This window comes from Suncus etruscus, chromosome 7, assembly GCF_024139225.1.
Source record: "Suncus etruscus isolate mSunEtr1 chromosome 7, mSunEtr1.pri.cur, whole genome shotgun sequence".
Classification (NCBI taxonomy): Eukaryota; Metazoa; Chordata; class Mammalia; order Eulipotyphla; family Soricidae; genus Suncus; species Suncus etruscus.
Window position 1 is genome coordinate 27,628,355 of NC_064854.1, and position 15,087 is coordinate 27,643,441.

The window sequence follows — 15,087 nt, forward strand, 5'->3', positions numbered from 1 at the left end:
AAGAAAGAAAGAAAGAAAGAAAGAAAGAAAGAAAGAAAGAAAGAAAGAAAATAGAAAAAAAAGAAAAGACAAGAGTAAAGTGGGTAAAATGGAGCCTGTGGGCGGGGGCCATAACTCTAAGGGGGCGTTTTCCGGGGCGGGGTAAAATGGAGCCCTGAGCGGGACCATAGCGCTGAGGGGCGGGTACGGGGCGGGGCTTGTTTAATGGGGTGTGGTCTTTCCGGGTGGGCGGGGCCTCCTGGCTGTCCTCGACTCCGCGTCATGGCGCGTCTCCTCCCGGCGCTCTGGGCCCAGCCCTGGCGAGGGGCGCCCCTGCGCACGGTTTGGAGCCGAGCTGCTGGCTGCGGCCTCGGCTCGAGAGCCAGACACGGGGACGCAGGTAGGAGGAATCGCAGGCCTGCCGCCGCCTGCTGCTCTTGGGTTCGCTTCTCTTGCAGGCCTGGGGTGCCCGAGCTAGTGCTTCTCTCCCCTCAGTGGTTTCAGGGCGCCCCTGTCCCACTCCTATAGGGCGAGGACCGCGGTTGTCAACCTGCGGGAGGGCGCAGTGGCCGTGCTGGGCCTTGCAGCCCCTGCAGCTTCCCTCGCTGCAAACTGCGTTTTCCTGGTGCGTCTGTCTGGCCGGCTACAGGTCACTGTGCATCGGGGAAGGGCCACTATCCGGCCCCCCGAGTTCCTGCAAGTGTGGCTTGAGGGAACGTGGGTGCCGATCGCTCCTTGCAACTCAGTGTCCTCTGATTTAAAACGTGGCCGTGACCCGTAGGGGCTGAGTGCGAGTGTTTTCTGCAGGACGCCCTTGGCACCACCGCTCCGTGGCCTTGGGGCCCCTTACAGGCCGCCTCCACCTCAACAGAGGTTGCAGGACACCGTGTCCAGTTTCCAGTAGTTCGGAAGCTTTAGTGCCCTAGGTGGATGGTCTTCCCCGTCTCTGTGTCCAGTTCTGTTCTACAGTGTCCAAAAGCCAGTAGGACATCTCCAACTGCCAGCAGGGCACACCCACCGCCTCCTGCAACTCCTGGTGCCGAAGGTTCCAGACTGTGATGTCACAGAGATCCAATATCTGGTGTCTGTCCACAACACTTCCCATGAGCCTCAGAATCCCTGTGGTCTCTACTTAACTCACTAGAGGCTGTCATTGATGGGCTGGAGACTCCATTTCCTTAAGATAGGAATTTCACCAGAAACATCTTCAGTTTTACGCCTGTCAGTCTTTCACATTCAAATGTGGCCAGCCACCAATACATTAACAGGAACTGTGCGATGAATCAGACAACCCTGTCCTGAGGGAGGAAAAAATATAACAACTATATGTGCAAAGACTTTTTTTTTTTATTCTCACTAAATAACAGAAACTGGCTATCACCCCAAATTGTACATCAGACTATACAGACATTCTGAGGTAGGGCTGGACAGAGACTACCAGCTGGAATTTGCGTGCAGGAGGTGAGTTTTTGATCCCTGGTACTACATTATCTCCCAGGCATCTGTGGGAGTAACCCGTGAGCACAGAGCTGGGACTTTTTTTCGAGCACCAAAGGGTATGACTGCCCTATAATAATAACAAAAACAAACAAACAAACAAACAAAAGACATGCTAAAGGATAGCACTGAGATTTCTGCTAAGAAGCAAAGCCCCTGTGATTTTGTCATCCAAGTTAATTAAAGAGTAATTTGGAAGAAAAAAATAAGTGTCTTAGAGAAAACACCTTATTGATTCGGAAAAACATTCTAGAGATTCTCCTTTTTAGAAACCACTTGGAGAGCATAGATTAAAAGTCCCAGTACTGGCTTGGGAAAGAGAGAAAGCAGTTTTTGCAGGTGAGCTTAGGCTGTGAATTCTTTTTCAATTTCTTAATAAGTTTTCTTCGTTTCTACAAGTATTTTTTTTTTTCATTTTTATTTTTTTTATTTTTTTTATATTTTTGGGGGGGGTTTTGGGCCACACCCGGCGTTGCTCAGGGGTTACTCCTGGCTGTCTGCTCAGAAATAGCTCCTGGCAGGCACGGGGGACCATATGGGACACCGGGATTTGAACCAACCACCTTTGGTCCTGGATCGGCTGCTTGCAAGGCAAACGCTGCTGTGCTATCTCCCCAGGCCCTAGTATTTTTTTTTCAACAAGTATTTTTTGAAATGAGGTTGGCTTGGATGTATCAAGTAAGACCTAAAGAAAGCAAAATCGGAAGAGAGTAGCCGATGGGCATGACCAAAAGTTGGTTTACTTAAAGATGAGAACATAGGGAGCCAGAGCACTAGTACAGAAGGTGGAGAGTTTGCCTTGCTTGTGGCTGGCCCCAGTTCTATTCCTGATACTGGATATAGTTCCCTCAGCCCACCAAAAATGAACCTTGAATGCAAAGCCAGGAGTAAACCTAAGAATTGTTGGGTGTGGGACCCCCAAACCTTTAAGAAAGATGATAGTATGTGGCCTGACCTCAACAGAACCTTAGCCAGAAAGAAGAACAGCTAATAAAAATCCCAAAACACACAGAGGAACCCCTAAATAATCTGGGTTTCTAAGACAGAGCTAGTTAGTGCAGCAGCAACACTATTTAAATGCCTAAGGACAGTCTGCACTATATGCAACAGATAAGAATGATTAAATAAAATGTAACAACCAAAAAATAAATAAAATGTAACAACCATGAGCAACTGACAACAAAAATTATGGAAATCATCTTATTATTATGCATAACTAGGAACTAGTGATGAAGATATTAGTCTTTTCTCGAGGAAAGATGATGGAGCATATTTTATTAAACAACAATGAATTTCAACTGATTATTGGTATAGTAAATGTAGGGATGGTGAATCACAAGTGTTCTTAAATTCATCTTCAATGCCACAGTCAGGTGACTAACTTTGGGCTTCTCATTTATAAGCTGAAGAATTAAATAGATTATAAGTTATTTTCATATTCTCAGTGTTGGATAATTAGAGCATTTATTATATACTTTGGGTTTCTGACCTACCCATTTTTGGCTAGATCGAGTATTGACCAAGTGACTTATCTTTTGTTCATCAGAATAAAGGTAGGAAAAAAGAAAGAGAAGAAGGTAATAGAAAAAGAGGAAAACAAAATGGAAACCGAAAGCATGAAGAATGATTGTAGTAGGTCTCAGTTTCCCCTTCAGGGGCATCAGCTATAGGAACTGCTTCTCTTTTCTACAGAGGAAGAATTTTTAATAAAGACCTCCCTTGACAAATGTAATCAGAGAATTCTTTATAAAGCAGCAAGGGAGTTTAATAACCCACTAGCTCAACGTTCTTTTCTCTCCAATCACTCAACCAGTCCCAGCTGTATCCTGACAGGAAATATTCCTTTGAAAGTAGAAATGGAAGAGAGGATCAATTTCTCCCCTTAGGTACCTGAGGAGAATTTATTCCACTTTCATATTTCAGCTGCCTCTTTAGCTCTCATGCCCCAAAGGGACAGCCAAGCTGGCTGTCTCCATATTACTCATTTCGTATTAAACTAATGAGTCAATTAAAGCGTTTTGTACTGGAGCTTTCTGGTCTCTGTAAAGAAGGCAGGCCAGGAGAGAAGGGAAGGTTCTGGCTGCTTCTCCAGGCTTAATGCACTTCAGATGACACGGGGAAAAAAAAGCAAGGGTCCTGGTGACTTTTTTTTGCTAACAAATTTCCTTACTTATCCAGGGTCTCTGACAAAGCCCGAGCGAGCTCTGTCCCAGAGTGAATGGAGAAAGAAGCTAACTCCAGAGCAGTTCTATGTCACAAGAGAAAAGGGAACCGAGCCGGTGAGCTATTGTGATCTGATAAGTACCTGGGGGAAGAGGGGGGCCTAGAGATCAGCTCTACAGATGTCTTTCTTGGCCTATCAGGACCTGCCTCATGTTGGAGCTGGAAACCTTCCCCCAGCAATGGACTCTCCTCCTCCATTCCCTCAGCATATGCTCAGCCTTTCAGTCACCATCATATCTCTCTGCCCAGCTCCCTGTGGTGTCTCTAGTTGCTGCTCTCCCTGTCCTTGCCCCTCACTTTGCCCTTCTCTGGCCTGATGCCAAAGACATCTGACTACTTGGCATTCCACTCCCATCTCTGGTCACTTCCACAGATTAGTGGTTAAGAAGGGAAGAGGTACTATTGACTTAATTAAGAGGTACTTAATGACTATTAAGGGGCTAGAGAGTACAGTGGGTAGGTCTCTCTCTCTCTCTCTCTCTCACACACACACACACACACACACACACACACACCACATTAACTGGCTAACTAGGCATCCTAATTTTCACCCATTCTCATACCCACCCAGTTCTCTCTCATCTGGGTCTCTGCCCCTTCGCCCATATGTTCATATCCAGCAGTCTGGGCTCCTCCTTTCTTTGGGCACCTTAGTGACTTAGTGCTGGCATCTGTCACTTTTCCCATCCTCGCCCACCCCCATGATTTAGTCAAACTTCCCTTTCAGCTCCCAGCTCAATCTTGCTTTCTTGAAGAAGCCTCTGCTCAGTCCCAAGTTGGGCTTCCTCCCCCCCGTACTTCTCCTTCAGAGATTTACCTCCCTCAGCACATGCCTAGCACACAAAAGGAAAGTTTTGTGATTCTGGGATGACTTGTGGGAGAATGATGGAAACATTCTTTATGCTGTGTCAAACACCTCAGCTCTCTGTCATTCCCTGACAGAACAGACCACAGAGGTTCCCAAAAAAACATCGTTTTCCCTTCACCCTAGCAGTGCCACCATCCTTAAACAAGTGGTCTGCTTTGGACCCAACCTCTGCTACTGGAATGCAATGGTTGAGCCTGGTCAGTAATTAGATGTTCATATTTGTTGAGCAGAACTCACAAAGTGAGGGGCCAGGTAGGTGGCGCTGGAGGTAAGGTGTCTGCCTGCAAGCGCTAGCCAAGTGAAGGACCGCGTTCGATCCCCCGGCGTCCCATATGGTTCCCCCCAAAAAAAACCAAGAACTCACAGAGTGAGCAACGATCCAGCGGTTTCACAAGTTGCAGCACATTTGTTGTCCTTAGCAGGCCCAAAGATGCTCCAGGGCGTTTATGTCCACGTATTTATGGCCATAACTGTCCTGGGCTCAGCCTCAGTTTCTCTAATGCTAAATATTATTAAGGCAGTCTTCAGATCCCCATAGCATTCAGTAAACACTGGCCCTTTAACACTCTTCCAGAGGATAGCAAGGGGATGAAGGAAGAGGTAGGACCCAATGGGTAGGAATTTATTAGCCTTACTTACTGTGGAAGAGACCTCAGTGGTTTTCAGTGTCGAAGCAACTCACAGAATAGGTCTGCATCATGGCAAGTGTTTCAGGCTAGTCTGTGCCCGCCCAAGACTTAGGAGCAATTCAGCTAGCGAGTTGGTGAGCTTGGTCAGTGTGCCCAGCCTCCCAGGGAGCTGCCAGATGTTTAGGTGGGGGAAGAAAGACCTCTGATTCTGAAACAGATGGTACTCAGTACTTGGTGCATTTGGCCATTTGACAAAATGAGCGCCATCCATTATTGCGACTAATGTTCGAAATCCCTTTCAGCAGATGCATTTGCACATTGAACTTTGAAGAATATTGCAGAAATGGGAGCGTTAGTTCAATACGAGGTGAAAAGAGGTCAAACATCCAGCATTGAGCCATCCCTAAATTTCCATTTAGCGGCTCAAAATTAGGGTTCAGCTGCACCTGTTTTCATTTGGGCAGCAATAAGTGGCCAGTGCTTGGTATTTACAGCCTGGTTGAGCAATCAACTAAAGTTAGAGATGACTAGGAGGGAGGCTTTTCCAAAGATCACAATTGCTGTGCCCTCCACATCTGCTCTCAGCGTGCTTCTCTCCATGAGTGCTGGGAAGAGTAAAAGGAGCTAAGGAGGGAGGCCAGAGCCTCTCTGCCTTGGTTTCTGCTCATTGAGTTTTGCTAGTGGAAGATCAGAGAGCAGTTTAGAGAAATGGAGGTGCAGGGTTTCCTTTGACACCACACCTCACCTTTGTCTCCTAGGCCTGTAGGGAGCGTGTTCTCAGTCACTGACCTCAAGTTGGTCCCCTCTGTGTTCCTTTGCTTGCTCCTGCCCTTTCCCTGGGGAGAGTTGCATAAGGAAATGCCTGCAGCTCATCCCTTCTGAGTGTTTCCAACTGTCTGTGTTGACACACAAAAGCCACTGAACAGTTATTGACCCAGACAGATACCTTAGTTTGAGCTACTGCTGCTTTCCGTCATAGACTAGGGAGCTTAAATGCCTAAACACTGATTTCTGTGTCCTGGCAGCAGGGAGATTCACAATCCAAGTGCCAGCAAATTCAGACCCTTGGGAGAAGCCTTATACTCATTTGCCAATGGCGTTTTGCTCTATTCACACATGGCAGAAAGCAGGAACTCTTTTTTTTTTTTTTTTTTTTTTTTTGGTTTTTGGGCCACACCCGTTTGACGTTCAGGGGTTACTCCTGGCTATGTGCTCAGAAATCCCCCCTGGCTTGGGGGGACCATATGGGGCGCTGGGGAATCGAACTGCGGTCTGTCCTACACTAGCGCTTGCAAGGCAGGACACCTTACCTCTAGCACCACCTTCCCGGCCCCAGGAAACTCTTTTTTGTTTTTATTTTTGAAGGCCATGACCAGTCAGGAGGTTCACCTATATAATCCTATGACTTCCCAAAGTCCTCACCTTCTGTTACTATCCCATTGGAGATTAGTACTTAAGCATCGATGGGAAAAAAAGGATAAACTTTTAGTCCAGGAACCCCTTTGAGAACCCAGATGCGTTTTGTCAAACATCCTTTCTCTGATCATAGTCATTTTGCTTCTCTCTCATAAACAATGTTTAAATATGTCCTCTTATTTTTATGGCTTCTGCTGCATAGGCTATGTGTCTTGTTTCTTGCCCTTGATCCAATCCATCCTTCACATGGATATTAAGTGACCTTTTTAAGAACCCCTCTGAGTCCTTGATACTCTCAGCCAGCAGCTGCTCAGTTCATAGGCTATGAAATGCCCATCTCCTGCCCCCATGCCTTCCCAGTTCTGCTTTTCCCTGTTCTTCACTTTGGTCTATTATACCTGAAACCTCTAGTTTCTGCACTTGATTAACTACTACTCATCCTAACAAATAAAGCTTTGTGTCATGGCACTTTTCTATAGTAAACATCAATCAATGCCATGCATTTAAAACAGGTGAATTTTAGAAGCCCAATTACAGATGTCACCTAGTACATGAAGGCATAGTGACCTCTCCAGTCATAGATGACAGTGACACGCACACTCTGTCCCAGATCTCCCCTCCACTGTCACTCTTGTGCGTTGCCCACTAACAGGCACATGCTTCAAGTATAGTTCCATGGGTTGGTTTTTTTTCTCTCTGTAGCCTGAGCATTCACATAGCCTAATGTGTCATTTTCAAGAAAGAGAAAGGTTTTGGGACAAATACATGTGAAAAGCTGAGTTTGGTCCTAGCACTGGTATAAAATCGGGGAGAGAAAAGGAAGCATATATAAATGAGGCAGGACCTAGTGGAGGCCTCTGGTCTTATAAAATACGTCAGCTAAGGTTTCCTTTTCCTGGGAGGTGTTCAAACCTACTATCAATTCCTCTGTCCAACTGCCCTGCTGCAAAATTATATTTTGACTCTTTTATCAGGCTGCTGAGATCAGGGAAGTGGATTTTCATAATCTCCTTCTGGACTGGCAGTTCTTTGGCATGTGTATTCCAGAAGTCCAACCCAGCCCCAATGTGTGTGGGTGGGGAGTGTGTGCTGGGTTGAAACTTCCTCTTCATTGCAGAGGATAATTTATGTTCATCTTGGGAGCAAGTACTCAAGAGAACAGGAGTATTACTCATTTATATAGGAGTGATAGCACAGAGAATAGAGTGCTTACTTTGTATGTGACCATCCAGGGTTTGATCCCCAGTATTCCATATGGTCCCCAAAGCCAGGAGTGGTTTCTGAGTGCTGAGCTAGGAGTAACCCCTGAGCACCACCAGGTGTGGCCCAAAAAACAGAAAGAATAGGCCCTAAGAAAACCAGTTAGTGAATGAAAGGAATACTCCAGGGCTATCAGAAAGACAGGATTATGCGATTTGCCACTATATGGATCTATAGAGTATCAGGAAGTTAGCCAGAAGAAGAGGAACAGATAGGGGATGATCTCCCTCATATCTGGGGTATAAGGAAACATGACAAGGCAATAACAAATGGACAAAGGCAACAGAAATTAAGAACTTAGCTTAGGAAGTATCTTAGTATATGGGGAGAATTGGACAATGGGGGGGGGTGATGGGACACTGAGACAATGGCAGAGGGAAACTGACACTCCGAGAGAGAGTATGGAGCTGCAGTGTTTTATGCACAAAACCCCACCATATCAGTATTGTAAATCATGGTTCCTAAAATGAAATCTCAAAAAGAAGACCAGCTTTCTGCTGCTTGGATTTCTGTAGCTAGTTTAGGGTTTAGAAAGAGAGAAAACATTCAAGTGTGCCTAGGTGGCAAGTAGGCTCAGAAGGTTAATTTGGAACTGGCCCCTATCATCTCACTAAACTGTGCTGTTAATGCTACCCCTAGCAGCCTGATGTCAGAACTCTGAGTTTGTTCATTTGGGAGTAGAGAGAGTAGAGTCTGGCTTATCCTGGAGTCAGCTCGGTGCCATGGCGACCCTGTTTGTGCCTCATCTTTTCTCCCATCTCATCTGACAGGACATATCTGCTGCCACACACTCATTGTGGGTCTTCTTAATTAAAAATTTTCCTGCAAGCATTTCCCCCCCTTTAATCATCTTTGACTGGGGACTGCAGCAAAAAGAATTAGGCTGAATTGGTCTTTTGATTTTAGCAGTTTTCAAGATAACATTTAAAAAAGACACTGGCTCTTCTTGCTTATACATTGCCTGTGTCTCATTTGCTGCTCTGGGGAGGTGCTTTGAAAGCTCACATAGTAAATAACAGTCATTTCATCTAAGTACTAGCCTAGGCACTGGGCAAATCTAGCTCACAATTTAACACGTATTACACTGCAGAATCTTAAATGCCATAAAAAACGTATTAAAGCCATAACCTGGATCTTACTGAGCTTTCTGCTTCCTGCATATTTATAGTCTGTCACTGTTGGAGATTTCGAAGCATTTTTGACAGTGGACTAAATCCTTGCTGTGTTAACTCTTTGGAAATATAGAGTAACATCGTCAACAATTCAGGGGACCATTTTTTCTGGCTTTCTCTGAGATTATGTAATACTCTAAGAGGAATAAGTAAATGCAAATTAGGATTACTGTCATAATTTGACTAGTTGACTCAACAAGGGTCATGATGTAAATAAGCCTGAAGGCTATTTCACTGGACACATCACTTTTTCTCTAATGAGATGTGTATTTTGTCGAGTTCGTACAATTGGATACTGTATGGGGTGATCTTGGACTTGCCTGATGTTTCCTTTCCTGCAGACATATCAAGAAACCTAAACTTCACATATCTGATTCCCTTGCAGCCTTTCAGTGGAAGCTACTTGGATAATAAGGAACCAGGAATGTATCACTGCGTGTGCTGTGATAGCCCACTCTTCAGGTAAAGATAGTGGAGCCAGAGAGACAGAGGAGAACAAGCATCCACATTGTAAGCTCTGGCCCCTCAGAACCAGAATAAATATGGACCCATGTGGCTTGTAATTGTTCTTCTCACTTGGCTTCATTGCCAGAAGGACACATATTTAAGAAGAGAATTGCTTGTCTTATCTCTTCCATTTGGATCAGTGAAAACGACTCCATGACCTCCTGGTTTATATTCTTCCTTTCTGTATCTTTGAGAAATAGCCAACAAACAAAAACTTGGTGGTACCTTAAGATAAAGCTCTTAGAAATTTTCCCCCCCTTGGGAAAGTATTTAAAGAAAGCTAAACCCTAATAGTATTTGCTTGGCCATGTGATTAAAACCATTCCTCTCCCAGAGAAAATGGGCTTATAACTTAATTTAGGAAATGTAGAATTTTATGAGGATAGATTCGCCACAATACTTGACAGTAGTGAAAACCATGCCCTCATCTATGTAGCTAAAAGTAAATTTAATTGTCCCTTGATTTCAAAGCCTCTTTTAAGTCGATCAGGATCTGAAATCTCTCAACAAAGGCTTTTTGTTTAGACATGCAAGAAACAGTCAAAAAAAAAAAAAAAAGAGAGAGAGAAAGTAGATTTGATGGAGGGAAAAAAAGAAAGCATGTTTGAAGTCCTGTTTTTCAGAACTTCAAAGATGTTTGCCTCTCTTTTGTATCCCTCCTAAATTGGTTTAGAATAAAATATAAATCAAGCAGCCTCTGCCGCTCTTCCATGAGGCCGGGGCTCGGAGCAAACTGGGCTTTTCCTGAACCATTGACTGCTAATGTGGGCTGGATCTGAAAAACCAGATTCTGCTGGCAAAGGTGAAGAAAGATTAGTATTGATTTTTGCCTCTCACTCAGGGAATGGGCAGACCTTTGCCCAGATTCACTGAGGAACTCAGATGACTGGCAGCCCCGCCTGGCCTGGGGGCAGCTGGAAGAAGCAGCTATATTTTAATGCAGGAAAATGTGAGCTGCAGATTCCTGGGCACTAGTTATTACTGGGGTTCTGCTAAAGAGGAGTAGGGACTTGAGAGGACCCACTTGGGTGAAGGCCATGGCCTAGACTGTGACAATGTGGAGCGCTACCAAGCCTCATCTGCTCTAAGAGACAAAGGATGAGAAGAGGACCCTCCAGCATGTATTTTATTCCCAACCTTTGAGCTTTATTAATGTTATCATTTGATACTAATGAGAAAGATGGAGACCATCTTCCTTCCCACCTTTCGCCACCCCCTACAAAGGCTCATCATGAAATTGCAGCATGTTCGGCCCAAAAGAGGAAAGGATTGAGACCTTGCCTAGTAAGATTTTTCTGCAGTGCTGTCCCATTTGGTAGCTGCTCATTGCATGTGGCTGTTGAGTACATGCAATGTAGCCAGAAGGTTATTTGTTTGTTTTTTTGTCACACCAGGCAGTGCTTAGGGGTTACTCCTGGCTCTGAGCTCAGAAATCGCCCCTGGCAGGCACGGGGACCATATGGGATCCTGGGATTAGAACCACTGTTCTTCTGCATGCAAGGCAAATGCCTTGCCTCCGTGCTCTCTCTCTGGCCTCAGAAGGTTAATTTAAAAAAATTATATTAAACTTAAAGCCTTACTGTGCCTGGTGGCCATTGTATTAGTATAACAAGGAAACCAGGAGATGAGAGTGTGAAGTAGCCAGAGCTAAAACAAACAAACAAAAATTCAGTGAGTTCTCCAAAAGTCCATTCACCTCAGGCCAGTTTACTGAACTTTCAGTTCACTGATTATTTTATTTCTTTTCTCTCATTTAATCTTAGTTGAAAAATTATGCTTGGGGGCTCCTCAAGGCTCAATGCTTAGGGATCACTCCCAGCTGTGCTTGAGGGATCATGTGTAATGCTTGGCCCAACCTGGGCCTCTGGCCTGCAAAGCAAGTGCTTTAACCCTTTGAACTATCTCTCCAGTCCCCTTGACTATTCTTTTCTTTTCTCTTCTTTTCTTTTGTATCTTAGTTTGTTTCTATTACATTTTCTTTTCCCTTTTTTCCCCTATTTTTTTTATGTTGGCTCTTCATTTATTTGTTTATTTTTGTCTGGAAGTGTTATTGTGATACTGGAGAATGTCACATATTTCATGATAAACCTTCTCTGAAGAAATCTAGGAGCCTGTTAATTTATTTTTTTACATCACATCTTAACAGTCTGAGTGCTATAAGTAGTGAAATTATTAAAAATCCTTGTATGCATCCCTTCCCCTTTTTTTGAGCATAATGCACATTCTTTGAGGGGAACTAGGGTGGTTGACTATCACTAAAAGCTTGCTGGTGGTATGGGGCCTGTGGGATTTCAAGAAACAGAAAAGAAGTGAAGGAAACACACACAAACACTCCAAACCTCTAAAACCATGAGACATGAAGAACTCAAATAGTTTTGGGTTTTAAGAAAAGACATTATAATCTGATCATCATTTACATATACATAATTGAATTCATAATTGGCCATAATATTTCAGTTTCCTATCTTAAAACATCAAGTGATGTGCCTCTTCAATTACCTGGACTAATCACCAGACCTTTTTAGCTGCGTCACTGAAGGCTGTAAGACCCGAGCACAGAGCCAGGAGTAAGGCCTGCGCACCACCAGGTGTGACCCAAAACAACAACGACAAAAATAACACACTATATTCTTAATTCTCTATCCGAGTTTGTTTGATGATTACTATTCATATATAATGTTAAGGATGGTTAAACTATCATCAAGATATGTAAGCTGTTTTTACCTGTACCAGGGAGACTAGAATGCCGTGTGTGTGTGTGTGTGTGTGTGTGTGTGTGTGTGTGTGTGTGTGTGTGTGTGTTGTAGTGGGCTTTGACCCCAGGGACTAATATGATGTACTTTTGTAGGTGGGTTGTACACCTGCGAGGCTCAGGGTTACTCCTGATTCTTCCCTCATGAATTATTCCTAGCAGGACTTGGGAGACCTTATGGGATGCCGGGGATCAAACTCAGTTGGCCGTGTGTAAGGCAAGCACCCTTTGTCCTATCACTCCAGCCCCTGATAGGTTATTACTGCTGAGTTATACCTTGAGGCCTAGTATACATTTTCTGAGATTGCTTTGGGGCCAGAACCTGGTGGTATTCAGGGGCTACATGAATATTAACTCTTTAAGCTATCTCTCCAGTTCTATTTACCATTTATTTACATATTCTAAGTATGTAACTCATTCTTATACATTCAGATATACAAAAAATACTTTTTAATCTTTAATCGTTGTAAACAGTATGCCATTTTTTAGGAAGGGGGGGATTGTGGAGAGAGGGTTGGTTTAGCCACGCAAGGATGCTCAGAGGTTCATCCTGGCCCTATGCTCAGAGCTGGACGAGGCCAAGCATCGGCTGGGCTGCTGATTCCCAAGGGGCGATAGCTGTGGCCAGAGCTGTTTCCTGAGTCCCCGGAGGATCCCCGAAGAAATGCCTTTTGTCAGGGCCATCATGTACCTCTGCCGTTGGCACATACACAAGCCCTTTCCTGGGACACCTTTTCATCTCCAATGCCCCTTTTATCACATTTGGAATTCAGGGGTTCCACGAGGATTTTTCCTGATGGGGCCCAAAGCTCCTGGTGACCTGCAGTCCCTGGCAGGCTGAAGAGAAGCGTCTGGGCCCCCAGGGTTGGTGAATGAATTCCAGGTGGCGAAAAAAAAAATCCCCTGTGAGCAAGTGATGGCCAGGCGGAGACGCTGCATGGGGACTGTCTTTCTGTCTTTCTGTCTGTCAGTCTGACCCAGGCTAAGTGGTGACTGTCTTCCAGCTCGGAGAAAAAGTACTGCTCCGGCTCAGGCTGGCCATCCTTCTCCGAGGCTCACGGTGCCTCAGGCAGCGATGAGACTCACACAGGCATCCTGCGGCGGGTGGACACCTCCTTAGGCTTAGCCCGCACTGAGGTGGTATGCAAGCAGGTGGGTGATCTTATGTGCTGGGTCCTTTTCCTCACCGCTCTCACCCTCAGTCGCTCTCCTGGCCTTGGCAGAGCTGGTGGCATCCTCGTAAGAATGTGTCTCCCTGGCCTCCTTTGCAAGTACCACAGAGCAGAGAAAGGGCCTTTCCAGCCATTCTGCAGCCCCATTAGTCGTAAAGGAGGGCAGGCAGACCTTTCCCTGTGCAGGTCTTCAGTGGGCACCACAAGAGCTACACTTTTCAGTGCCAAAGGAGCCTCCTAGTTCTGTACCCAGCTCTGCTTGAGGTGCATGTGGTGCTAAGACCCCTGGGAATAGTTTATGCCAAGATTGTCTCCCATCCTGGCCACCACTTTGTCTCCTCTTCTGAGTCAAATGCCGATGCCAAGGACATTTTCCTGTGCACAGACACCAACTCTGCAGTGGGTGACGCTGCAGGTCCTTCCTTTACCTGTTTGGCTGGGAGCTTTGGCTCAGCCAGGAGATGACAACTTCTCTCCTTCACAGTGTGAAGCCCACTTGGGCCACGTGTTCCCCGATGGGCCCGGGCCTACCGGCCAGAGATTCTGCATCAACAGCGTGGCACTGCAGTTCAAGCCAAAAGCACACTGACTTTGCTTCGGGCCTTTCCAGGCCGGGCCTTCTGCCTCCATTTTCCTAATCATGTCTGTAACTTGTTCTGTTCCCTATTAAACAAGGCTGCATTTGGTGCCAGCACCCAGCAAGTCACAGGCTACCGTGTTTATTTATCCAAAATCAACTCAAATCTGACTCTCGCTCCCTTTGACAGGAATGTCACAGAATGAAACTTCTCTTTGCACCACATTGATTTCTTCAGGCACTATTTGGGACGCCCGAGAGCATGATGGATGAGAGAGGATGTTAGGTGGCTAACATGAGCCCTTAATCCTTACAAAGCTACTCTGAAGGTCAGGGAGCAAGCACAAAGGACAGGAACACAGATTCCTCCTGCACGATCAGGTGCCACATGGATCCTGGAAAAGGAATATGGAGAAGATATATCTGCAGCTTCCCATTGTGGGTGGGTTGGGCCAGGCTAAGAGTGAGGGCACAGGCAACAGGAATGGGAGTCCTGGCTAGTTACCTCTCAGCTCTGAAGGGACTTCCAGGAGTACAGTTTGGACCAGGTGACTTTCAAAGGCAGAGAGAGAGACAGAGAGACAGAGAGAGACAGAGAGAGAGAGGAGAGAGAGAGAGAGAGAGAGAGAGAGAGAGAGAGAGAGATCTGTGATTCTTGACCTATACTTCAGAATGTCCTGAAAATTCTAGCTCTACCCTTTTTATCTGCAAATTAGCTCTCATGGATCTCTGTAACTTTCAGTCATAAGAAATGAAAGTGTTGGGGCTGGAGAGATAGCACAGCGGGGTTTACCTTGCAAGCAGCTGACCCAGGACCTAAGGTGGTTGGTTCGAATCCCAACGCCCCATATGGTCCCCTGTGCCTGCCAGGAGTAACTCCTGAGCGCTGCCAGGTGTGGCCTAAAAACCAAAAAAAAAAAAAAAAAAAAAAAAAAGTGTTTACAGAATGTCAACATTGAAAATGTTCTAATAAAAAATTTACCAAAATTTGTTTCCTATTTTCTAAGACTGTGTTTAACTGTGTTTTCTTATTTA

At 45.3% G+C, this 15,087-nt stretch overlaps 1 protein-coding gene across 1 annotated transcript; it reads left to right on the forward strand.

The window, feature by feature from the left end:
- Positions 1-243: 243 nt before the first annotated feature.
- On the forward strand, positions 244-14,177 carry MSRB2 (methionine sulfoxide reductase B2). The gene is made up of 5 exons (XM_049777829.1): positions 244-379; positions 3,655-3,755; positions 9,430-9,506; positions 13,308-13,455; positions 13,960-14,177. The coding sequence occupies exons 1-5, from the start codon at positions 262-264 to the stop codon at positions 14,062-14,064; spliced, it is 549 nt and encodes a 182-aa protein (XP_049633786.1). The 5' UTR covers positions 244-261; the 3' UTR covers positions 14,065-14,177.
- The last annotated feature ends 910 nt before the right edge of the window (positions 14,178-15,087 follow it).